This window comes from Lissotriton helveticus, chromosome 10 (genome assembly GCF_964261635.1).
Source record: "Lissotriton helveticus chromosome 10, aLisHel1.1, whole genome shotgun sequence".
In the NCBI taxonomy this organism is placed as follows: Eukaryota; Metazoa; Chordata; class Amphibia; order Caudata; family Salamandridae; genus Lissotriton; species Lissotriton helveticus.
Window position 1 is genome coordinate 257,131,148 of NC_136071.1, and position 26,321 is coordinate 257,157,468.

At 44.8% G+C, this 26,321-nt stretch overlaps 1 protein-coding gene across 2 annotated transcripts in view; it reads right to left on the bottom strand.

Annotated features, from left to right (window-relative positions):
- Positions 1-26,321, bottom strand: part of DLEC1 (DLEC1 cilia and flagella associated protein) — a 691,969-nt gene that overhangs the window by 232,154 nt on the left and 433,494 nt on the right. For both annotated transcript variants that reach the window (XM_078665272.1, XM_078665271.1), the window contains one exon: positions 11,439-11,624. In XM_078665272.1, coding sequence (XP_078521398.1) covers positions 11,439-11,624 — 186 coding nt within the window. The remainder of the gene's footprint in view (positions 1-11,438; positions 11,625-26,321) is intronic.

The following is a 26,321-nucleotide window of genomic DNA, read 5'->3' on the forward strand; positions in this document are numbered from 1 at the left end:
AGTTTGCTAAAATATCGATTTTTTTAAATGTGTTAAAAGAAATGTAAAATAATGATATAATGAATACAATTAAGTAAAACATACTTAAAAATACCTAAATAACCTTAAAATTAATAAATAATTAATGTAAATTAATCAAAATAAACATGCATTTTTATTTTTTAATACATATATATGTTAACTTAATGATATTAAAAAATACTCACTATTTTTAGTGTTGGATAGCTGGAGGGTAAAATTAACTATTCCCATTCCAGTGATTGTAACAGTAGGGAAAGTTTTGGATAGTGTGAGTGTAAAATTACTATTCCCACTCCAGTAAGTGCAACAGTAGGGAAAACGTTGGATAACGGGAGAGTAAAAATTACTATTCCCACTACAGTGAGTGCAACAGTAAGGAAAGCGTTGGATAGCGGGAGGGTAAAAATTACTATCCCCACTCCAGAGAGTGCAACAGTAGGGAAAGTGATGGATAGAGTAGGGGTAAAAATTACTATTCCCACTCCAGTGAGTGCAACAGTAGGGAAAGTGTTGGATAGTGGGAGGGTAAAAATTACTATTACCACTCGACCAAATGTAACAGTAGAGAAAGTGTTGGACAGCGGGAGGGTAAAAATTACTATTCCCACTCCAGAGAGTGCAACAGTAGGGAAGTGTTGGATAGCGTAGGGGTAACAATTACTATTACCACTCCAGTGAGTGCAACAGTAGGGAAAGTAATGATTTAATAATTAAATATATATACATTAATTATCAATACCACTAAAACATCAATAAAAATGAATTACCAATTACAAATTATTTAATGATTAACTAATCATACATACCAATAAATATTAATTATTAAAAAATAATTACGTATTAATAATTCATTAACAAATACATTTTCAATACCAAACATTAATAAGTACTACAAAAAATGCCAATTAATAATTAACAGTGAATTAATTATCAATACACAAAAGTAATTTCAATAATTACTTAATTACAATTAAATTACTTCCCACACTATTCCCCCATAAACCCACAACCCGCTCCGAATAAATGAATACAATTAATATAATTATCAATCAATCAATTAATAAAATGAATTACCAATTAATTAAAATTAATTACCAATTAATAATTAACAATAAATTAATTATCAATATCCAAAACCTAATAAAAATAAATATTGACTTAATTACAATAAAATTACTTCCCACCCTATACCCTTATAAACCCACAATCCGCTACAGAATTAAAACGCAAAATCAAATTAAAAATAATTAATAATTCCTAAAAATTAATATTTTATTTACTATCATTAAATTAATTCCCACCCTATTTCCCTATAAACCCACAACCCGCTAAAGAATTAAATTACGCAAAAATTAAATAACATAAAATTCATTACTTAAAAAAAATTCAAACATACATTACAAAAATAATACATACTTTTAACACATATACTAACACATAAAACACTATAATCGATATGTTTAACAACTATATTATGACTGTCGATATTACTAACTTCGATATTATGAAAATCAATATTTCTTACCTGGATTTCGATATTCTGCACCACTATATTTTCGTGACTCGATATTATGTCCACTCGATATTTAAAACTCAATATTTTGCCAATGTGATATTAAAAATTCGATATTGTGACTGGTCACCGTTGTGGTTGATACTGTACAGCAAATGTTTGTATGATAGGCATTGGTAAAGCCACCAGGTCACAAATTTGAACCCTGCTGGCTTTGCTAGAGCTTGTTCTACCTTCTATATTTTTGACCTTGACAGTCACTTAAGCATCATTTGGACTTGTCTGGGCCAGACCAAGTCTGAAATTCAAAATATCCTGTCCTTAGAGTTTTCAGTTTGTAACTTCACTCACAGGCACTGTTTCCCCCTTTAGGGTATTATAGCAACCATTACTAGCTTTTGGAAGCACTTACATGATTCAATACAATCAACTGCTTGTTCAGTGCTGCAATCTGCATTCATAACCATCCCCTTTATTCAAGCCAGGGAACTGAAAGATGTGACACCCATTTGTAGTGACTTGCTTTAGATGCATGTTCTGGTGGGCTTTTCTGATTGATTCTAGCAGCCTAATTCGGTGAATACAAAATAGCTAGAGACTGCCATATCTAAAATGGACTTGAGTATAAAACCATCTTTTAATATCAATTGTGTGTAGAGGATGTACTTTGTTCTTGTGGCTACATTTATGGAGTACTTCACAGCCTTAGTGTGTCAGATGCATGAATATGTAGATGAAGAGTTAAGTGGTGAAGCTTATAGTTGTTTTTCTTGGAAAGAAGAAGCATAACATGACTGTTGTATTTTGAATAAATATGAGAGGCTGAGTATGTTTCTAGCATAGTGTAGGTATAGCAACCAGGAGGTCGGATAACATATATACTCTCCTCATCCATTGTATGCATGTTTTTGCGCTTCTAAGGGGAGAGGTACTTCAGATGCGCAGATGAAATGAAAGCTCAAACAAATTCTGTTAGAGTGCATGTGAAAATCTATGGGCAGCTATAGGTCTGCTTTAGGAGCTTTGTTCTGTTGCCCCTGGTGGGATGAGTTCTGTTGCCCCTGGTGGGATGAGTTATTTGCTATTAACCTGAAATAAACACTTAAATCCACCTGTGATTGTTTCACTGATGAGTTGATGTTATTGTGTACTTTCTCTCTGCTTCTGTGGTGCCACAACCTTAGTGTGTGGCTCCCTTTTGATGCTTACTTGTGTCATCCTCTTACCCTACACACCAATTTAAGAGCCTGATGTTGAGCTATCTAATCATGTACCACTGTCAACTCTGTCTCTGGGCAACCATTACTGAGCCTCCCTCCCCACAAGGCTCTTTGGTGTCCCCGTGTGCCCATTCCACTCCATGCCTGCTTATGCTTTTTCAGCTGATCCACTCTGTAAAGTGTATGTGCCTCATAGTAACAGTGCTTAATTTGAGCTGGTGGTTTCCGGTGCACGGCACCGGCACTTAATTCACAGTCTACTACATGGTGGGATAATTGTCTGATTTAGAGTAAGCACAACAGTTGTTTACAAATTCATTATACGTTCAAAATTACTCAGACTTGCTGCCCAGGCTAATCTTATAGCTTTGGAGGCCTGGACTAGTCTGAATTGTCACACTTGTGGGGTGTGATGGTTAGTAGCTGGTTTGGTACTGTCATTTGTAGCGCTAGCAGGGGCAATGAGTGGTGTAGGCTGCAGGGGCCTCCTGATGAGGGCCCTGGCACCTATTTTTTTTTTTTTACAAATTAAGCAGTGCATAGTAAACGCACCATCAATCTGACAAGAGTGCTGGTTTTAATGCCACTGACATGTTCAAATAAGTCTGAACTTTTTTCTTGCAGTGGATAGACAGTTGTCCTCTGGCTCGTGTCTTCAAACTAGCATCTTGCTGACTCCCTATTGAAAGATTATCAACATAAGCAAGTACACATGTAAGGGTTAGCAAACGTTTTTAAGAGTATGTTGATTTGGGTATATGATTGTCTTAAGAGCTCCCGAGCCAAGGAACGGCTGTGTTGCTCCTGACCGATACGTGGGACGCTGGCTGGGGATTCGTGCCGGGGCTGGTCCGAGGTCGTGAACCGGCAGGGAGCCATCCGCGTGCTGGCCGACACCACTTCTGGAGTTACCAACCTATCTTGAGGCTGGCGCTTGAGACCACCATGGGTAAACCGAGGGGCGCCAAAGGGAATGCACAGGCCACCTCCGACACGGAACTGCCGGACAAGAGTGACCAGCTGGACCCGGAAATGCCAACTGACCCGAGTCTTCAGCGGCAACTCGACAAGATCTTGGCAGCCATAACAGACACGAGGTCAGCACTCCAACGGGACATTGCCCAGGTGGTCACGGGCTTGGGCTTACTCAGGGCTGACCATGGCAAGCTCTCGGACAGGGTCAAGGAAAGTAGAGGACTCGGTTAGAACCCTAGAACCGGCGCAAAAGACATTGGCAGTCGTCATGAAGGACGCACTAACAAGAATAGATGTTCTGGAGCGGAGGGCGGAGGAGGCGGAGGGGCGCAACAGAAGGAACAACATTCGCGTGGTGGGCCTGCCGGAAAAAGTCGAAGATGGCGACATGGTGTCCTACCTGGAAAACTGGCTCAGGACGGAGGTGGCGCCCGAGGGGCTTTCCTCCTTCTACACTCTGGAGCGGGCCCACAGAGTTCCGTCCAGACCACCTCAACAGGGACACCCACCGCGCCCAGTGGTGGCGAGATTGTTGCATTTCCACGACAGGGACCTGCTCCTCAATACCGCCAGGAAAAATGGGCCATACCAGGTGGACAACAGCAAGGTGAATATTTTTCCGGACTACACCTATGAGACTCAGCGCCAGCGGACCTCATTCTTGGCAATCAAACGCGAACTGCGCAACGAGGGTGTTCAGTATTCATTGCTCTTCCCGGCGCGGCTCGGCATCATCCTTGATGGCGAGACCAAGTTCTTTGACACCCCTGATGAGGCGTGTAGCTGGCTGGAATTCTATAGAGCGGGCAAGGATGGACCTGGTTCTTCTTTCCAAGCTACTTCAGAGGTGGAACTGCAACGGAGATCTAAGAGGGTCCGCAACCGTCGAGGTGGTTTTAGCCGTCCTTCCACTGTGGTGACTACGGCGGAACGGCGTGGAGTGCTCGAGATGCTATCCAGCATATCGGGTCCCCAGGGAGAACCTATGACCGAGGAACCGGAGCCTGGAGGTGGCGGAGAACACTCAGACACGGAGGACTCTCAGGCTGATAGTGTAACCCTCCCGGTGGTCACCCCAAATACGGCGGAGGAACTGCTTGATGGCCGAGGGTGAGCTTGGGTGAGTCGTCCCTGACGGAGCTGGGAGTGATATACTATATAGAGTTACGCGACCCCTGCTGAGACTGTTGAAAAACTGGTTGTACCATGGGTTGGGGATATGCCCGGGACCTGTACATATATCTTATGGCTCCATCGCCACTAGGTGGCCTGAGTGCGGGAGGGCCCTCCTGTCAGTGCTCGACCCCCTCCTTTGCCCCTAAGGCATTCCTGCGGTGACTACCGTCAGGTTAGATTTCTAGTTTTGGAACATGGTTTGGATGGGAACTGGGGGGCAATCTCTGGGTCCTGTTCTGGGGGGGAGGGGGGGGGAAGTCATGGTTGGGGGTTAGTTTGTTCTGGTTACAGGGGAGGGACACCATCGGTGCAGAGCGATTATTGTATCTTATCCTGTTTGGAGGAGCTGGGGGGGGACACGCTGGACTGCAATGGGACAATGGCTGAACTATCCAACCTGAAATGCATTACTTGGAATGTACGCGGGCTGCACACTATGTCCAGACGTCACAAAATACATGCTTACCTGAAGCGTAGGGGTGTTCAGATTGCGCTGTTACAGGAAACGCACCTCACGAAGGCGGAGGGTTTAGCCCTACAACGTAGATGGAGGGGACAGATATATTACACCACATATTCGGCTTATGCTAGGGGAGCGCTCATTTGGGTGCGAGCTGGGGTTCCCCTGCCAGTGACGAAACACACGATTGACCCGGAGGGGAGGTTTGTTGCTATTGCGGGTAAATTAGGGGGGAGAGAGCTGAACATTTGTAGTGTCTATGCGCCAAACGTGGACCAACTAGCCTTCTTCGCGACGCTGTCGGGATCGCTGGCCCACTACATGACGGGGCCGCTTCTGATTGGGGGCGATTTCAATTCGGTGGTGGATGTGGATCTCGATAGATCTCATCCTCCCCTGGTGACTTCGCCTACATGCCGGGTAGCTTGGACTGGCAGACTAAATGGGGACTGACTGACATATGGCGAGCCCAACATCCACACACCCGGGACTACTCCCATTTCTCTGGACTGCACGAGCTACATGTGCGGCTGGATGCTCTGTTGGGGTCGGTAGACGTGGTGTCCGCGGCTGTGAGATCCGAGTACTTAACAAGGACTGTCTCCGACCACAACCCGCTGCTGGCCGACCTTCGGTGGCTCCCGGGCGCCCCATGCGTCCCAACATGGAGGTTGCGCCCCGAGCTGTTAGAGGATCAGGTATTTAAGACTGAACTGGAGGACAGGATTGCTACCTATTTCGTGGAAAATGAGGGTTCGACCGAGGCTAGGGCCACCGAGTGGGATGCCTTCAAGGTGGTTATAAGAGACTACTGTATAGCTAAGAAGGTGGGGGTACGCCGAGTCCTATTAGAGGACCTAGATAAAGCTGACCGGACGCTTCGGGAACTGGAGCTTAGACGCCCCGGCAGGCCGGAACTTCGGGAGCGAGTGACGGCCGCGAGAGAGGCGGTGGCTGTGGAGGTTGAAAGGCTGCGCAGTTTTGATTACAAGGCCTTCCTCACTAGATCGCTGGCGGAGGGTGATAAATCGGGGCGCTCTTGGCCTGGCTGTCTAACCCTATGAGGCGAACCTCTCCCACGGTGGCCATGCACGATGCGGCGGGAGTGGAGGTCTACACCCAGCCGGAGATCCTGGACTGCCTCACGAACTACTATGAGGTGTTGTACCAGAGCAGGGCGGGAGAGGACGCTGACCCCATTGGCACTTTCCTGCAAGATCTGCCTATTCCTACCCTGGAGCCCGAACACGCCAAGGCGTTGGGGAGAGAGGTGGAGCTGGGGGAGATCCGCAGCGCCATCAAGCGGATGGCACGCAACAAAACCCCGGGTCTTGATGGACTCCCGGTTGAGTTTTATGCCACCTACTTGGACCTCCTAGCCCCGTGCTTGCTACTGATCTACAAAGAGGCAAAGCACTTAGGATACCTCCCGGGATCAATGCGGGAAGCTCTAGTGGTACCCCTTCTCAAACCAGGTAGGGAGGCTAGTGATCCGGCGTCCTACAGACCGCTGTCGATGCTCACGGTAGATTATAAAATACTGAGCAGCATCCTGGCGTCGAGGTTGTTGGGGCACATGGGCTCCTTGGTCCACAACGACCAAGCGGGGTTTATCCCCAAGCGTAACACCACCATGAACATCCGCCGATTGCTTCGCCTGCTTGAGGATAGTCATGAAGAGGCTTCCCAGCCCATGAACCTATCGATAGACTTGGAGAAGGCTTTTGATAGCCTAGAATGGAACTACCTCCATAGAGTGCTCGTTGCGTTTGGATTGGGGGACGGTTTCTTGCGCTGGACCGCAGTGCTTTAAGCCTCTGCGGTGGCGAGGGTGAAATCGGGCCCATTGATATCCCGGCAATACTCGGTAGAGCGCCGCACGCGACAGGGTTGTTCACTGTCTCCTCTGTTGTTCGCACTGGCGGTGGAGCCCCTGGCGTTATCGCTTCGCACCGGTGCCCACTACGGAGGGCTACGCGCCGTGGGGGGGCAGCAGTACATTTCCCTCTATGCGGATGACCTGCTGTTATTTCTGGAAGATGCTGGGGAAGCACTGGCTGCCGCCGATGCAGTACTCACGTCTTTTGGTGCATTGTCGGGCCTACGGGTGAACTGGTCGAAAACCTGCTTGTTCCCGGTTCGTAACGGGGAACCCCGGCCTGACACAACCAGGGAGATTCGGTGGGTGCCCAGCTGCTTTAAATACTTGGGAGTCCATATTTACCACTCCCCCGCCGATGTCCTGGAAGGCAACATATCCCGTTGCGTCTGGGCATTGAAGGGCAGCATGTTATTCTGGGCTACACTGCCGCTGTCGGTAGCGGGACGAATAGCGCTACTCAAGATGGTGGTGCTCCCCGACTCCTTTATTATTTCAGAACGTTACCGATATGGATTCCATCGGCTGAATTCAGGTGTTTGAGATCACTCATGGTTGCATTCCTTTGGGGATCGGGCCGCCGCCGGGTGGCGCTTCAGACCCTTATGAGACCAAAAGCGGAGGGGGGGCTGGCGGTTCCAGATTTTGAGACGTATTACCTGGCCGCCCAACTACAGATTTACACGCAGGAGGTGGCGAGGGAATTCCGAGAACCGGAGGAGGGGAGAGGCCTGGGTATTCCCTGGCACGTTCTCTCCTACATCGCGCTGCGGCAGAGGATAGCAGTGAGGGATCTCACGCAGGAGGAACGCACTATTAGACTGTGCTGGAATCGTGCTCAGCGCAAGCTGGGAATAGGCCACCCATACGCCCCCGAGATCCCACTGGGAATGCTTACTGCGCTCCCCCACGGCGGCGATTGGTCCCAGTTGCGTACCTGGGAGGAGGCAGGTATTCAGGTCTTAGGGGACCTGTATGAGGATGGAGTACTCCTACCCTTTCAGACATTATTGGATCGCTTCGACACCTCCAGAGGGGACTTCCTCCTACATGCGGCGGTCAGGAGAGCGCTGCAAGCACATTGGCGGACCGGCCTTGAGGAACCTCCGTTGTCCTCGACGTGCCAATACGTGACGATGGCAGCCGGAACGGTTAAAGCCGTAACGTGCTTGTACACTAGGATGACTCAGGAGCAGCTGACCCCACTGGAGGCGCTTAAGATCAAATGGGCGACGGACATAGGGAGACACATCCCGGAGACCACATGGGCTCAGCTGATGCGCCGGGTTTGGAAGAGCACGCGCAACGCTAGATTCCAATTGGTTCACTTTTACATTCTGCACCGTGCATATCTCACCCCGGAGAAAATACGGAAGTACTTTGCCTCTGACACTGCGGCTTGCCCGAGATGTCAGACAGTCGGAGCAGACCTGGCCCACATGCTATGGTCTTGCTCTGCCTTGTCCTCTTACTGGACGTCGGTTGGGGACACCCTTAATGAGGTTACGGGGCGAACCCTCCAGTTCGACATAGCAGTGACGCTTCTGCACTGGTTCCCGCACACCCCCATGACGCGGGTAACCAGCAAGTTTATAGACATGGGACTTATCCTGGCAAAACGGGAAATAACGCGGCGCTGGAAGGCATGAGTTGGTCCGACGAGCACTAAATGGCGCACTGAATTACTCAAATGGGCAGAGGGGGAGAGCACCCTGCGTTACCAATTGGCGAGGCGGCAGCAGAATGAGAAAGCGCTGGACTCTGCGCAGGCATGGGAGACACTGGTGCAAGCCCTGCGAGATCACAATTCCCCCAGTGACACGGACAGTGACGCCGCTGAGCTTCCCACGTCCCTGTAATTCGATAAACTTTTCATATACTCCTACATGCTCCAGTTATTTTCCTCCTACACGCTCACAGTTGAACTACTACTGCTACTGCACTGATGGTGGGGGGGGGGTTGATGTGCGGACAACATATACTGACTATACCACGAACCTTTGATCCTATATCAATGTTGTCCTGCCTTCGAACTGTTGGGTGGGCCTTGCTACGTTAAGGGGGGGGGAGGGGGCCGTTTCGTGCTTCTGGGTTGTTACGTCTCAGGTTTTCATCATTTACATCAAAAGTAAAAGCGGGACTGAACTACATGGCGAAGACTATCCGGATTGGGCCTTTTGATGGGCCAATGTGTATATGTTGTATCTAATTTGCCGCCCGACCTCCGGGTTGTGGGCTGAATGGCCGTGTAACAGTTCCGCAATAAAAATATTGTAAAAAAAAAAAAAAAAAATGATTGTCTTAGGAGCTTTGGTATAACTGGATTATTTCTTTGAGCGTTTTCAACAAGCATTGGCAATGCCAATAGGTCTTACTTTAAAGGGATGCTGAATGGTACTGTAAAGCATTACAAATAGATAACGTGAGAATGGATATGTATTTGTGTATTTGTGTGGAAGCAAAGAACTTTAGGATAATATTGGTGTAGGCTAAATGGTCAATAACAGTTGCACTGTCAAGCCAGACCTAAAAATCCATGTAGGTTAATGACTGCCCTCTTCCCATCTGTGCTACCACCAGAGAAAAACACCATAAATGATCTAGTTATCTAAGGCACTTTAATAGTATTACAATGTCATGTGTGTGCATCCCTGAATGTTCAAGCACAGGCAGCTTGATAAATAAACAAAATGATCACAGCTGTGTGGTGGGCAATCACTTTTTGTGGAGAAATACAACTTCTGCCCAATCAATTCATGTACTCCTGATTCCCTACATGTGGATGGAGATTAAGCCTTCTCCTGGTGATTTTCACATAACTGTCAGCCGACAGCTGCGCTGTGAAGCTAGACCATAAAAAGGAGTGAAGCACAGCTCCTGAGGGGTGAGGTACAGTTCCAAAGGAGTGAGTGACACTCAAAAAAGGATATTGGTTGAGGATGGTCTAGGAAGACTCATGTACAATGCCTCATAATGATGAGGGTGGAGATGTTACTGTTTTTTTCCCACAATCACAATTACCTCTAAATCTAGCTGTATTTTAAGAACAATTTCAGTACTAGGTTAACTTTTTGGTGTGAGGGTGCTCAGCAGTGAACAAATGCTCAGGAGTGCATGAAACATAAAGTCATGAGAAATCGTGTGCTATGCAATGCCGTTAATGTAGATTTTATCTGAATTTTGGATTTGGTTTTACTTAAACCGATCCGAAGCCCTTGTTTCCTACCTACTCCTTCCCAATTCCGAACGACCAAGTATGATGCCTGGAAACCCTTAGCGCTGACCGAATTGGTTCTGGAAGGCATAAGTAGAGATAGAGCCCTCCGGAGCCGAATCGTACAGCTCTATGGAGTAGGTTTTCTAAGCGAGCAAGTACGATGAACGATTTGGACAGCCTTTATGATTCGTATTGCCCGGAATGAAAGGCTGCCGGAATTGGTCTTTGGGGGCCCATAGCAGCAGGGGCCCTCAAAATCGTGTCCATGGGGGTACCCATGGGTCCCCCCTTTCAGGCCATGCAGTGTGGCAGGCACCAAGTGGTGCCTGCCACAGGGTGCACGATGATCACCAACCACTCCTTTTGTCAATGGGAACCTGTGTACGCGTTCGGTACACAAGCTCCCATTGAAGTCAATGGGAGTCTGCCCGAATCGTATCCAGATGCATTCAAATGCATTGTAATTGTTTGGTTGGACTCCCCTGACACAAGTCGTACGGAAAGCATTGCGGACATGAGTCGTTCGGTTTGCTTGCCGAACGAGATCGGAATCGGGCCCTCTGTATGTAGTCTGAATCAAATACAAATATTGAACATAAGCAAAACAGAAAAAATTAGGTCTTCACAAACTATATCAGGTACCTTATTTCTAATATTCCCTACCCCTCTGGCAAAGACGCAACCAGCTGGAAAATAGTTATTCACTTGCGTGATTATAGCTACGAATTGGCCCCATGTTACGAGAGTGACTTTCAGCCAATTTTCTTTTTTCAGCAAAGAGCTCCAAGCATGGATTAACTTGCTGGTCTATACTTATTATGCAAAAAAGAAGATACAAGTCCAACCATGCTTAGGCCTGTTGGCTAAGTACAACCATAAGAATGTTTGAAGATCAGCCTTATGATACATAGGCAGTTGTATGTATGTGTGAAATCATGCAATTTCATTTAATCAACAAATAATCCATTCCTACTCACTGACTGGTAATCTGTTTACTTGAGGCACTTGGAGAGCCGCTGAAATATGCAACCTCTAGCACGAATGGAGCCTTTATTGTTGTCTGGTTGGTGAGAATCAGCTGCCGTTTTACAGAGCTCTGCAGTAAAACATCAGAACCAAAATCCAAACTAAGGTCTTGAGGACTTGAAGATATTTGTTCTGTCCTGTGGGAACAAAAAACAGATAAAAGCTAGGATATACTTATGGTCATCACTTATTCATGAGAGCGAGCTATATCCTCCTGCTATCTTATCCAGCAACATACGCTCCCACAACAACTTGTCACCAAATCACTGATGTAACTCCTGTAGATGATACAGTAAAGGCACCACATGCCTGAGCACCCTGGCTTTACTATATATCATACACTACACATAATTAAATTTACCAATAATGTACACACTTGTATTTATCTGTAGCTCAGAGGAGCCTAAAGGACGACATTATGCTGCAATAGAAAACTCTGAAATAAATTAGTAGATTATGGGTGAGAATATGCTTTCCAATCAAAAGCACTAATTTTCATTGTGGAATCTTGAACATGTCTTGCATTTCCAAAAGATGTACAACTTCTAAGAAGCTATTGTGAAAGGTCTGACAAAACACTTGAGTCTTGATTATTAGTGTTCTGGTGTGGGATGCAATATAACTTGAACTTGATAAAATCCAACACTGCAGGGTTCAGAATTTCCCAGGTGTAATAAAAAAGCACATATTCTGAGTTTTGCATAAAAAGGAGGCATAAGATGTGTGTTTTGGTGATTCCTGGTTTGACCTATGGAAATTTATCCTGGGGTCCTGACTTTATTGCACTTGGTACTGGGCTGCAACCTCCTACAACAGGATTTATGAGTGTAAAGTTGTTGCTACTAACTGTGCACAAATAGGTGGAGATCTTCACCACACAGGCAGCGATCTCTTTGTGTAGAGGTAACAGTAAGTCCTACTTTACCAGAGGATGTAATGTCTTAATATCCAAACTTCAGATTACTCTGGTGAACTGGTCTCGGCGGAAAAGGACCCCTTCTGTGGTCACATATTCGTCATGCACTGAGTCCTAGAAGGAGCCTACAAGTGCTTCCGTCGGCCGACATTACAACCTCTGGTAAGGTAAGAGTTACTCATAGCTATGCACAGAGCCACACTTAACAATGAGAATAGGCATCCCTTTAGCCCTGATGAACTGAGACCCTGTGTGACTTTTAATGGGGGCCAAAATATGTTGGCACTTGAAAGGAAGGACTGAGACATAATTATCATTGTGCACACTACTTTTCATTTTAATCCTCCCCGATGTACCCTTGAATAAAAGGAATCCTTTTGGGTATACATAGAGTGAGTTTTAGCAATTATTTGGATCCTTGCTTATCTAGCAACATTTATTCTATAGCGCCTCTTATTCAGTTTGAGGCCAGCCTGACAATATTGTCTTGTCAGGGTGGCATGAGTCACCCTATGATGAAGCATGCCACTACAATGTGGGTGAGGCTTTCTCTTTCATTGTAAGCATGACTGTTCTCCTTTGACCCTTTTGTAGTCACTCTAGTTGTGTGTTTGTACTTGATGTGATGTAGGAGCTTTTGACTGGGCCAGTCTGAGAAGATCTAGTGTTGTTTCCTGCCCTTCTGTAGGACTACTTATGGTAATCTCATACCCTGAATGAGGGGTCATGAACGAGGTATGTAGCCTTCATATGGAATGAGGTCTTAGTAATAAGACGGGCGTCATTGTAAAAGTTCTCAGTGGTTAGGAACAGTTTACGAACAAAGCCCTTTAGAGTAAAGAATGCCTCAATGAATGGTACAGCCATTAAACAACTCAAAGTTAAAGCTCCTGATGCTAAATAGTAGTGCAACATGGTCTTAATTTTGAGGGACCACTGAAAGTATATGAGTGGATCTGAGAAGAAGGTATGAATCTCATGACACTTTCCAATGGGGTATGGACCATGAGTCAGAGTGATGCACAGTCTTGTTATGCTTCCCCATCAGGTCCACCCAAGGTTGCAGGTGAGTTGTCTTCCTGTACCTCAATCCCCAAAAGACAATTTCTTAACAAATGTCACTGTTCTCAACAGTGTGACTGCCAGGAAGATATAAAATGCATACAGTATGCTCATTTGTTTAAGACTCTTTCCACATAAGGGTTGACATTTTGCATGTATGACCATCCATAAACTGCATGGATATGTGTGCCATTGTGTCCTTTTTCAACTTTTCTGGTGACCCGCTGTTTGTCTCCAGTGGAATCAACATCAAGCCAATTGGAGGTGCCCCATCTTGTTTTAGTTACTTAACCAGTAGAGCACAACGTTTTTCTTCACTTGGTAGGTACCCACAGTGAGTGTCCTTCCACAGTAGATGGTTGCTTCTGTCGCTTTACCATGTTTTGGTGAGACTATAGGTTGGTTACAGTTGATTGGTATGCATGAGGATAGGTAAGGTGTTTTATATGTGGCACAGGAAGTAGTGTCTACTGACCCTCGTATTAAAATCCATTCAGTCACACATTACTAGGTGCTTCACTTCTCCTGACCATGTGCTTCTTGGCTGTATTATGCGTGGCATGTACGGAGACCATGTGCTATATGGCTAAACTTCTCATTGAGGACATACAATGCATGCAGCACAAGACTAAGATTTTGGGCATTAGCTTTCATGGCTTGTTCTTGTAGCAGCTCATGGGGCTTGTAGCTCAAAGTCAATTACTATTTTGATAGTGTCTGCTCCTAGGCTGTAATAAACATTGGAGCCAGAGACTTGACCTGCACCACTAACAAAACGTAACTGATTTGGGTGTGTATCTTGATAAGGATGCAGAACTGCAGAGCAACAGCCTGTTGCAGCATAAATATGTTAACATTTTTATTATGCAATAACTCTCCTTTACTACTCTAACCGTTCCTGGCCCTTAACGATTAGACAATCTGCAACACTTCCATTTACCACAAAGGCAATGATCCTCTGAATAATCTTTTTCCGCTGACAGGAGGGGTGGAAATTAGAGTAACCAAACACCACTTTAGCTGTCCGAAGAGGACCATTAATTGATAGTCAACTCACAAACTTGAGATCTGATTTTGGTGCACCACTCTTAAAACCATTCTGTAGAAATAAAGTTTAGCAATAGGATGACCCAACCTCCTGAAGAAGTTAAGTCGAGTTAGGATTATGAGGACTAAAAGTTCAGCAACAGCAACACAGAATCAAAAGAAGTAACATGATTGGGCCCTGGCTTTGTAATATGATCACAAGTTATCCATATCATAGGGCCCTTGGGGACAGGCACAGAGATCGCCGCAGCAAAAGTGGTGATCTCCTAATCTGTTGGGCAGCACTGCACCTAGGGCGGCTTAGGAGATGACCTCTGCATCCCTGACGGAAATCAGCTCCTTTGTCTGCTCATAAGCCTGCACTGCCCCACGTGACCTACTAACTGTAGAGTCTTAAGACTATGAGCGTCAGGACCCCGCGGTTCTGGGCAGACTTAATAAGGGAATTACGTAACAATTTGTAGAGGTGTTAAGGTGTGCTCATTAACTGTTGAGAGATAATTAGAAGTTACGTTGAATGTTGTACGCTGGTGGATAAAGACATCAGTTATGAGCTCCGTGTGTGGCATGTTCATTTTGTATGCTACCATGCTAGAAAAGACACTACAACTGGTGACAAGAGCGGGATCTTTGCCCCCAAGAAACAAGACAGCTCTCCCTGGGAGTTTGTAACACTACAGCAAACTGCTAGTGTGTGCCATGTGCACCTCTTCGATTAGAAGCAGTTTGAAGTTGGTGTGTGTGGAATCGAAGCCCCGCTCCAGCCCAAATATGGCCCTTGAAGAAGTCAAAGGCCCTGCAGAGGGCTATCATCGAAAACCCGCCAGAACTCCACTGGTAAGGCCAAAAGAAGTGATACTGCACCACAGCCTAACCTAGAGTCATCATCGATACAAACAAAAACACTGAAGGTAGTGACAACCAGGTACAAAATAAAAGGCAGTGCTGACAAGATGTAACATCAAAAGGCAGTGACAACCAAGCACAAGCAGTGAAATTTACTCACCAGCCTGACAAATTCAAAAGTGAGCGAGGTTATTCGAAAGCGTACACTGGGGTTGCGCTCTCAAGGTTGGTGATTCCTGGTGAAGCTGCAGAAGACAGGGTAATTCAGCAGCCAGTGACCTTCAGCACAACTCAAAAACTCTTCAGGAAAGCAATGGCTACCAGTAGCTGCCACAAGAAACATGGAGTACGAACCTGCTGCATTTCTTAAACCTCCACCATTATTTGATATCTCCCAAAAACAGAATATTGGCACCAGATGGACCCCAAGGATTGAGGCTTTTGATGACTTCATATATGCTCTAGAAGATGGAAGTAAATGACAAGAAATTCCTAAAATATTTAAAGAATCTTGCTGGTGATGGAGTAAAAGAAGTGATAAAGAAAATCTCACAGGTTTCACATCAATTGTGACAGGTGAAAACTAAAGGAATTCAATTGCCCTCAAGTTCATCCAACAAAAGGTATTCAATGTCACAATCGAGCAAGAGTGAAGAGGGTGTATGTGCGATGATCATATCAGCCAAAAAGTGACATGCACACATGGGTCTTGCTGCTTGCAAAGAAGACGAACGAATGATAAAAGCAAGTGAGCCAAAGAAACAAAAGAATTCATATGGACACTGCCCCAATATTGAACTAAAGGTAAACAGTTGCCCCAGAACCTTTGTAATTGACAGCGGTGAATCCACCAACATCATGCCAGTTGAATAGTTTAACAGTTTGTCACTGGTAAAACAAATCAATGTGTCAAACATGAATAAATGGTGTGTACACATGGGCTGCTTCAAAACCGTTGCAGAGTCAAGGATCATTTATAGCGACCTTACGACATAAAAAGACATCTGTGCAAGCCCCAATTCCCATTCTTCAAGGTACTTTGTCTACTCAGTTGTACAACTGCTGCAGACATGAGACTAATATCTATCAATTATAACCACATACACAATCGGAGTCAGTTCCAGTTGTTATTTCATGGCATAAAAAAGCTCAAGACAATGAAAGTGCAACTTCACATCAACAAAGCCATCCGGTCTGTTGCAGAGTGACACTTCAGAATAGCATTTCACCTGTAAGAAGTGGTCGAAAAGGAACTAGAAATGCTATTGAAGCACAACATCATTGAGAACTCTACTGGTCCCACACCATGGTATCGCCCATTGTGGTAGTGCCAAAAAAGGAAAAAAGGACGGTGCAGTGGACATTTGCGTGGATATGCGCCAGGCCAACAATGCAATCGAGAGAGAGAGAGAGAGAGAGAGAGAGAGAGAGAGAGAGAGAGAGAGAGAGATCCAGAGTGTCATCTGCTGCAGAAATATTCCAAGATGTCATACAAGTGTGCCAGTTTGTTATGGATGCAGGTCTCACTCTAAATGCATAAAGTGAATTTCACAAAACCAAACCGAAGTTCTTTGGGCACATATTATCTGATGGAAGAATGACTCCTGACCCAGATAAAGTAAAAGCACTGTCAGCCACCGAACCCCCACAAGATGTCACCATACTATGATTCTTCTTGGGCATGGCCAGCCATTGTTCAAGGTACATTCATGACTTTGTCAACTTAAGTGCCCCATTGAGAGACCTGACTAAACAAAATGCTCTGTTACGATGGTCCTCTGAACATGATCAAAGCTTCAAAAGGATAAAGCATGCTATTTAAAATGCTGCTGTTATGGATTACTTTGATCCTACATTGCACACTGAGATTATTGTTGATGCGAAGCCGGTAGGGCTGAAAGCAGTGCTTGCTTAGCATAGCCATCCAAGTAATCAGGAACACAGTGTGGCGTATGTTAGCCGAAGTCTATCTGATACAGAACGCACCTACTCTCAGCCAGAAAAGGCGAATCTGACTATGGTGTGGGCGTGCAAACACTTTCATGTGTTTCGTTACGGAAAGCATTTCACAATTATGACAGACCACCAAACGCTGCTTATGGTATTCAGACATCCAAAAGGTAAGATTCCTTCTTGCATTGAGAGGCAGGGTTTGCATTTACAGGACTATACAATTGTGCATAAGCAATGCAAGAACCAAAACCCTGCAGATGGTTTCTCACAAGTACCCTTACATCGGTGCAGCTCAAAGTAAAAAACAGCTGAAGAGTACATCAACTACATTGTAAGGTCCAGTACACCTGCGGCCTTCGACATTGAACAGATTGTTGCTGCTACAAATGCAGATAAAGGCATGCTTGGCCTTAAAGACATAATCTCAGCACAGTCATAGAGCCAAAGTTTTTGACCTCTAAATGATGATGTTGAATTTCAAAAGTTCCAGAATATACAGTCTCTGTAGCTGCCTGGAAGTGTGTGAGAGCACAACTGCATCACCTACTTATGGTATTGGGGAAAAATAGTTACCAATTTTTGGGGAATCATATATATATATATATATATATATATATATATATATATATATATACATACATATATATATATGTATATATATATATATAAATAAATATATAAATATATATATATATATATATATATATATATATATATATATATATATATATATATACACATATATATACATATATATATAGCAGTATTTTACGTTGTGTGCGGGCCCTTTCATTGCAGGCAACTTCTGTTGGTATATATATATATATATATTCACTGAAAAAACCATAGGTTATAGACCATATATAGTTAGGAATTAGCATTTAAAAAACCTTATTTTACTCACACAAAACCATTGAAATTCCATATATAGTTAGTTGCACTAACTATATATCGCGCACCCGCAATCCACTGCTGATCATGTCACATATTACATCATTCATGACATGGTCAGTGACATCACTGATGACATCACTGATGACATCTCAAATGACAGTGGAAGTATACGTGTCTGGACGAAGGATTTAGTAGGTGCATGACTGAATGTATGAGTGAGTGATTAAATGTGTCTCACTGAGTGCATGGGTTAGTGACTAAACTGTCTTAATTTGTGCATCATTATGTCTGTTGTTCTGTAAACTGCTGCATGTGTTGATCATTAGCTATACGAGAGGCTATATGTGTTATTAATTGGTTGCCCAAGTATTTCTATGGGAGATTGAGTTTGTGTGGGGGTGGCTGGAAGGTGTGTGACTCTATGCATAGATGTGTGAGCAGTTTATTCACTAGGTGTATGAGTTCAAGAGTGCATGTGGAAACAGCTACATGGGCAGTTGACTGTGTGCATGAGTGTATTGATGAGTGAATGGATATCTCAATGCTACATGTCATAGTAAGTACATATGTAAAACACAGTACATGTGAGAGTTGGCATATATAAATAACTGTGCATGAGAGCCACTGAATGAGTGAGTGGTTGTATCGATCATTGTGAACTTGTATCAGGGATTGTATAAGAGAGTAAATATGTGTTAGTATATGTTTCAATAAGTAAGGTGTGTTTAACTGTATAGTTGAAGAAATGGAGGTGAGATTGTTTCTTTGCATGACTGACTGGGTGTGTGAGTAACTCCATGGATGAGTGGCAGTGTGTGAGTGTCTGTATACACTGAGTGTATCTAAGGTTATATTAGAGTCTGAAGAGATTTATCGTATTAGCACAAGAATGATGTCAAATGAGATGTCATCAGTGATGTCATCAGTGATGTCATTTGAGATGTCATCAGTGATGTCATCAGTGATGTCACTGACCATGTCATGAATGATGTAATATGTGACATGATCAGCAGTGGATTGCGGGTGCGCGATATATAGTTAGTGCAACTAACTATATATGGAATTTCAATGGTTTTGTGTGAGTAAAATAAGGTTTTTTAAATGCTAATTCCTAACTATATATGGTCTATAACCTATGGTTTTTTCAGTGAATTTTCAAGGTTTTGTAAATGCTAATTCCTAACTATATATGGTCTATAACCTATGGTTTTTTCAGTGAATTTCAATGGTTTTTTAATAGCAAATATCATAAGCTGTCGAATGTCAAGTACGTGGTAAGTGAAAACATTTTCGTGTTTATGCACACTGATCTGCTTTGAATGGTGCCCCCCCCTCATTTCTATTAGGAGTACTCTCTCTTTGCAGATAGTGAAAGGTAGTTAACGCAGGCCTTTGCCCCCGTTGTAATCCGTCGTGCCTGCTTCTCTCTCCATTTGATTGATTGTTATCCAAGTATTTACTGTTTTAGAATTAGTTCTCTTTGGTTCATTCTCTATTTACAAACAAACACAGAGTCGCAATACTCTGTTTAGTCTTTGCAGATAACGAAAAATCGTGTAAAAAAAAGAAAAGGAATCGAGCAAAATCAGTAGGCCACTAATGGGATCTCTTTTTGACCTCGCTAAAATAGAAACATTAGGAACAACCCCTCATTACAAATACAAAACTAGTGAGATGAACTGAACTCCACACAATGATGGCTGCAAAACAGCTCGGCTCCGCCACCCACCCCGCCCAAAATAACGATAAAGAACGGCTGCCATGATTGGTTGCGGAATGACCACGACGGAGCTACGAAATGATGCTGCTCTCATGCTAACCCCAGCTTCAGTCTGAAACATCCAGAAACACTGTAGACTACCAATTAGATCAGTTCCGGTAGCGCCCCAATGTAACCCGGTAGAGAAGAACTAGCCCTCCCCTCTTTGACTGATGGTTCTTGTTGCCTGTCCCTTCTGTTGTCATTTAACAGAACTATTTAGCCTGCTGAAAGGGGTTGTGTTCCGACCGCTGGTTGGTGGAGACATTTTGACTATATTCTGTACCTGCGTTGTCGCGTAATGCGTCATATGACGCGCCGCGTTAGCGCATCCGGAAGTCATCCGGGGCGCGCAGCGCGTAACGTAAGCATAACAAGTCATGTGACTTGTTAATAAAACTTTTCATTGGTTCATTTTACTTTTCTTATTGTAATGATGAAAGGCTTGGTCATATGACCTAAAAATTATGCTTTTCATTACTTCCGAACATTATTTTTTCTTAAATATATGTTATAATGTTCCAGGCTAATGTACTTTCCCGGAAATTTTACAACTGTCCTGCAAGTAAAATATATTCTTTTTTCGAGAAAAAGAGCGTTTCTTCGTCCCATGACGGAGCCGTTGAGCAAAAGAGGGTCGACCTGCTGTCTTAGTCGCCGATACGCCTGAATATGAGATTCTTATCGATCACTTTATGTTGCAGGAATAGAAAACACAACAGCCCTTGACCATTTATCTTTACTGCGTTCCTTCGTATTATACCTTTTACCCTTCATGTAATTGGTCTGCTTTATTTCACTTGCCTTTTAATGATTCTAAAACAGTCACTATTATTAAAAACTTTACCAATGTATATACTACTACCATGTTTTCTTTTAAAAACCTTTATTGTGAAAATTTCATTATACAAGTACGAGCCTATAACCACGTGGGCCTGCCACAGAGCAAACTGTAATCGTATATGATGAGTAGACATTTACACTGTAGAGGAACGTAACGGGCGGGCCATTAGGTTGCAAGAACTAAGGTGTCTAACAGTTACGGAATCGGTGGACGTACATTTTATAATTAAAATACGACAGGGCCAGTTACAATAAAATTATCTAGATATACATTTGCGGGCAAGTACCATGGGTGACGTTAATTCGAACTTTCAATAGTACAGTAATCAATAACACATCAGAACTTAATATCAATAGGGATGTCGAAATATTCAATCAATTCTCGTCCCCGCCCGCCATGTGCTTCAAAACTGCATACGTATCTCGTGATTTCAAGGTTCTGCAACCAGTACACAACAAGGAGTTACGAGTCCCATTTATTCCGGCGCCATTTTGGGCGAGGACGGGCAGGTCCAGGATATAGTCAAAATGTCTCTACCAACCATCGACTATGATGATGTTCATATGCTGTATTTATTAGAGTAACACTCATCTGTCCACATGAAATTAATTTGCCACAATCTAAACATGTCATTTTAATCTTTCCAAAGTTCTTCTAAATATTTGGGACCGTTTCCCTTGCCTCTGAAGCTCTCAGTGCCACTTCTTTGATGAATGTACTAGCAGGTCAGGGGTTCTCCTCCAAATCTCTCTTTTATGCAGCACTATAATTAATTGGTGCCACCTCTCCATATGACGATGCATGGTATAGTTACCACAACTATATTTTTTTTCGGTTCCTCTGGAGAGTTCATCGTGGCAGATGAAGCGTGTAACGTACCGGGCATTTACCTTTTTTTGCATGTACAGGAAAGGAAAAAAAAATCGAGCGTCCGAGTTCTAAGGTGTCCCAGGGCCATTTTAGTGGACCAGGCCCAAATCCAAAGAACAGCCATCTCACAGGCTAATGGGGCGACCCACGCCGACTTTCAGCATTGTAGAATGACCACACCAGTACAGCAACTTGCTAGACATCACCTCGGTGCCATCCGGATCTCGGCGCCCCACTGCAGGTGAAGTGCCTCTCAACTATGAAACCACCACGGTGACATCCGGATCTTGGCGCGTTGTGCTGCCTTCGGCCTATTCGCACATCGGTCCGCTACTGACGCCATCTCACAGGCTAATGGGGCGACCCACGCCGAGTTTCAGCATTGTAGGATGACCACACCAGTACAGCAACTTGCTAGACATCACCTCGGTGCCATCCGAATCTTGGCATCTCAACGCCTAGTGGTATCTTCCATACAAAAAATATTGTTACGCTGCCTTTGGCCCCATTCGCACATCAGTCCGCAACTTAGACATCACCTCGGTGCCATCCGGATCTTGGCATCTCAGCGCCTTGTGGTGTCAGTCAGAAAATATTGTTGCGCTGCCTTTGGCCCCATTCGCACATCGGTCCGCTACTGACGCCATCTCACAGGCCAACGGGGCGCCCCACGCCGACTTTCAACATTGTAGGATGGCCACAGAAGTGCGACAACTTACTAGACACCACCTCGGTGCCATCCGGATCTTGGCGCGTTGTGCTGCCTTCGGCCTATTCGCACATCGGTCCGCTACTGACGCCATCTCACAGGCCAACGGGGCGCCCCACGCCGACTTTCAGCATTGTTGGATGGCCACACCAGTGCGGCAACTTACTAGACACCACCTCGGTGCCATCCGGATCTTGGCGCGTAGTGAAGCTGCAGCAGCTGCAAATAAGCTTCAGACAGTGTTACAACCGCTGCTCAGAACTCTCAACTATGACACCACCTCGGTGCCATCCGGATCTTGGCGCGTTGTGCTGCCTTCGGCCTATTCGCACATCGGTCCGCTACTGACGCCATCTCACAGGCCAACGGGGCGCCCCACGCCGACTTTCAGCATTGTTGGATGGCCACACCAGTGCGGCAACTTACTAGACACCACCTCGGTGCCATCCGGATCTTGGCGCGTTGTGCTGCCTTCGGCCTATTCGCACATCGGTCCGCTACTGACGCAAACTCACAGGCCAACGGGGCGCCCCACGCCTACTTTCAGCATTGAAGGATGGCCACACCAGTGCTGCAACTTGCTGGACACCACCTTGGTGCCATCCGGATCTTGGCGCGTTGTATTGCCTTCGGCCTATTCGCACATCGGTCCGCTACTGACGCCGCCTCACGTGCCAACGTATTTTCTCCGCATTTTATACCCTATGCCGCATAACAGGCCATGTGACTTGTTTATAAAACTTTTCATTGGTTCATTTTACTTTTGGTTTCCTAATGATGGAAGGCTTGATCATATGACCTAAAAACAACACTTTTCATTGGATGAAAACTTTTTTTTTTTCCCAAACGATGAAAGCCCCACCTTGTTTCTGGATGTTTCAGACTAAACTGGCGTCAGCATGAGAGCACCACCATCTCGTAGCTCCATCGTGGTCATTCCGCGAGCAATCATGGCAGCCGCTCCCCACCAGAAGCCTGCAGGAGTCGGGGCCCCCAAAACTTTTGATGAATTCTCAAGGCGGAGGGGACGCTTTTGAGAATGGGGTCCAAGACCTAGCAGACAAGCGTCCGATTTCCAAGGTGTCCCAGGGCCATTTCAGTGGACCAGGCCCAAAAAGGAAAGAGCCTGCCGCCATTTTGAGAGTCCTGTGACAGCCGCCTATTGCTGCACCGCAAGAGTGGGCGCAACTCAGCTGAATTGCGGCTTTTGACACAGTGGACCAAAAACGGACGGAATGGCAACTGAAACGGTAAAGGGGCGCCCCACTACAACAGATGACACTCCACCTGGAGAGGCCCGTTCACGCCGCCTCCCCCGGGGCGCCCCACGCCGTTATTCGGAGCAGCATTGTAGGATACCAAAACCAGTGCGGCAACTTACTGGACATCACCTTGGTGCCATCGTTCTGCTGCCTTGGAACTATTCGCACAACAGTTTGCTACTGATGACCCACCCCCCGCGACGCCCCACGCCGTTATTTGCTGGGTGGCAACTTACTAGACATCACTTTCGTGTCATCTAGATTTCGGCGCGTTCTGCTGCCTTGGAACTATTCGCACAACAGTTTGCTACTGATGACCCACCCCCCGCGACGCCCCACGCCGGAAATCTGGACGTTGTGCTGCGTTGGGACTATTCGCACAGCCGACCGCTACTTCGTTGTTTTTCCCTAAAAATGTTTATATGTTATTACTATTTTTGTTTTCTTGTATATATTTATAAATTATTAAAGTTTTATAATCTTACTACTTTGTCGGAGTGCTATATATTTTTAATGTGACACATAATTGTAAAAACTTTGATGTACAAAGAGTCATCCCTGGAATCTTCCGCTTCACGCTCGGTCCCCTCCCCAATCACAATACAGGATGGTTTTCAGATAATAGCAACGCTTCTGCTGTGACGGATCTCATCGAGTGTGGGCCTTGATCTACTATAACTCCTTTGAAGAGGGGTGATTCTTTACAGCTGTGGCCATAAACTACATCTGCAGGGCTAGCTGATAGCCTAGGACCGGCCTGGACAATCGGACACAGAGGAAAAGGAGTGTCAGAGGGTGCGGTAGTGAATAGGGCGAAAGGAAGGTGTCGGGCGGGCACAGGGTGTGATTCTCAGGGAAGAGCAGCGCAGATGGGGGGAGGTTTATTACCCATGCATAAGACAGAGAGCGGGGGTGACCACTGCCTGGGTGAGATGCTTGCGAGGGTGGGGAGCCATGCTAAGGATCGACAGCGTGCACAGAGTGGGTCTGGTCAAGGCATCTAAAATGGCTGCCGTGCACGACAAAAGTGTGGCATTTGAAAAAAGACAAGATGGCGCAGACAATGTTTTTCAACACTTCCTGATTTCCTTCGAATCGAACGTTAACAGACGTTGGGGCATATTACCAAAGTTAAGCGATATTTATCCCTAACGATGCATTGCAAAGATTTTTTTACCGTCAGAAATTATCGCAGATAAACCTTGCTATTATCAAGGTTTATCGCAAATACGATAAAAAACGACCGCAATGCATTAATATCGCTGAAAACTCAGCGATATTCATGCATTACCGAGCTAATGCTCTTAGCCATGTTATCCACCTCCCATTGGATAACATGGCTAAGAACTGCTCAGGGCAGCTGTTACTTTTTGGAGATATTCGCGCTTATCTCGAATATTTCCAAAAGTTGATAATAGGAGATAGCGATGTTAGCGACTGTTTCCAGTCGCTAACATCTTGGCATGCCCACTTTGCATGTCATTAGTGATAAATATCACTCACATGCAAAGTGGGGCCCAAGATGGTCGCTATCTTCTACTAGCCGTCGCTAACTGGTGTTAGCAACAGCTAGGTAATACACATATAATTTTATCTATATATATATATATCCTACTGGCGATAGCCAGTAGGTATATATAGTTAGGACCTAGCTACCATAGGAAATCCGCAACATTCTATTGGGAATAACTTTGGCGCCGGTTGAGGAATTTGCGTGTAATTTTTCAAAATGTAGGCCAGCTCCGCTCCGCTTCTTCCCTGAAAGTTTCGTGGGGATTCGTCATGCAGGGGCAGAGAAAAAAGGGGGGTCCCAAAACGTGTTTTCCCCATGTTAATTTCCATAGGACGAATAGACAAGGCTACAGCCCGAACTGCTGAATGGAATTACACCAAACTTTGCAAAATTGTAGGGACTGGTACACAGAAGTGCCTTTTCTATATTTGGTGAAAATTGCTCCAGTGGTTTTTACGAAAATTAACTTCAAAGAAATGTATATATCTGGGCGGAGCCTAACCACACATCTCATCTTGAGATCTGATTGGCTGTCAACACTTCATCCAAGAAGTGTTGGCAGCCATCTTGGGACCAATATACATGATAGCACCTCATTAAAAAGCATTGCAGTTAATAGAAGATTTTAGGACTTTAGTTACATTATAAATCATTTGTTGATGGTACCATACTCATTTTAGGAATTGTGGTGTGTTCTAAGGTAATTTTACCATGTGAAAAAGACTTCTGCTGGGATATCATGAATCATGTTTGAAAGAAAACTATTATCTCATGCTTTTCCCACAGTGGTTTGGAAGGGGATCTATAAGCTAAACTGAAAGTATATTTTCTGTAAATTCACATTATCTTTCTCAGTCATGTGAGAATGAAGTCTGACATTCTCAGTAAAACATGTACATCCAACAAGGACAGAGACTGTCAGTTGATTCCTTGGTGTTCTACTGCAGCCTCCTAGAGTGTTCTAAAGAACAACTAGAGCGCTAACAGTCCTACTTATTACAAAGGTATGGCACACCTGAAGCCATCTTGATTGGAATAAAGTGGTAAGTCTGAAAACATTTAATTTAAAAAGGAACAAAATGAGGGTGTTCATTTTGCCATAGAAAGTATGATCAGTGCTTCAGAAAGAAAAATTAGGGCACATTTTGAGTGACTTCTC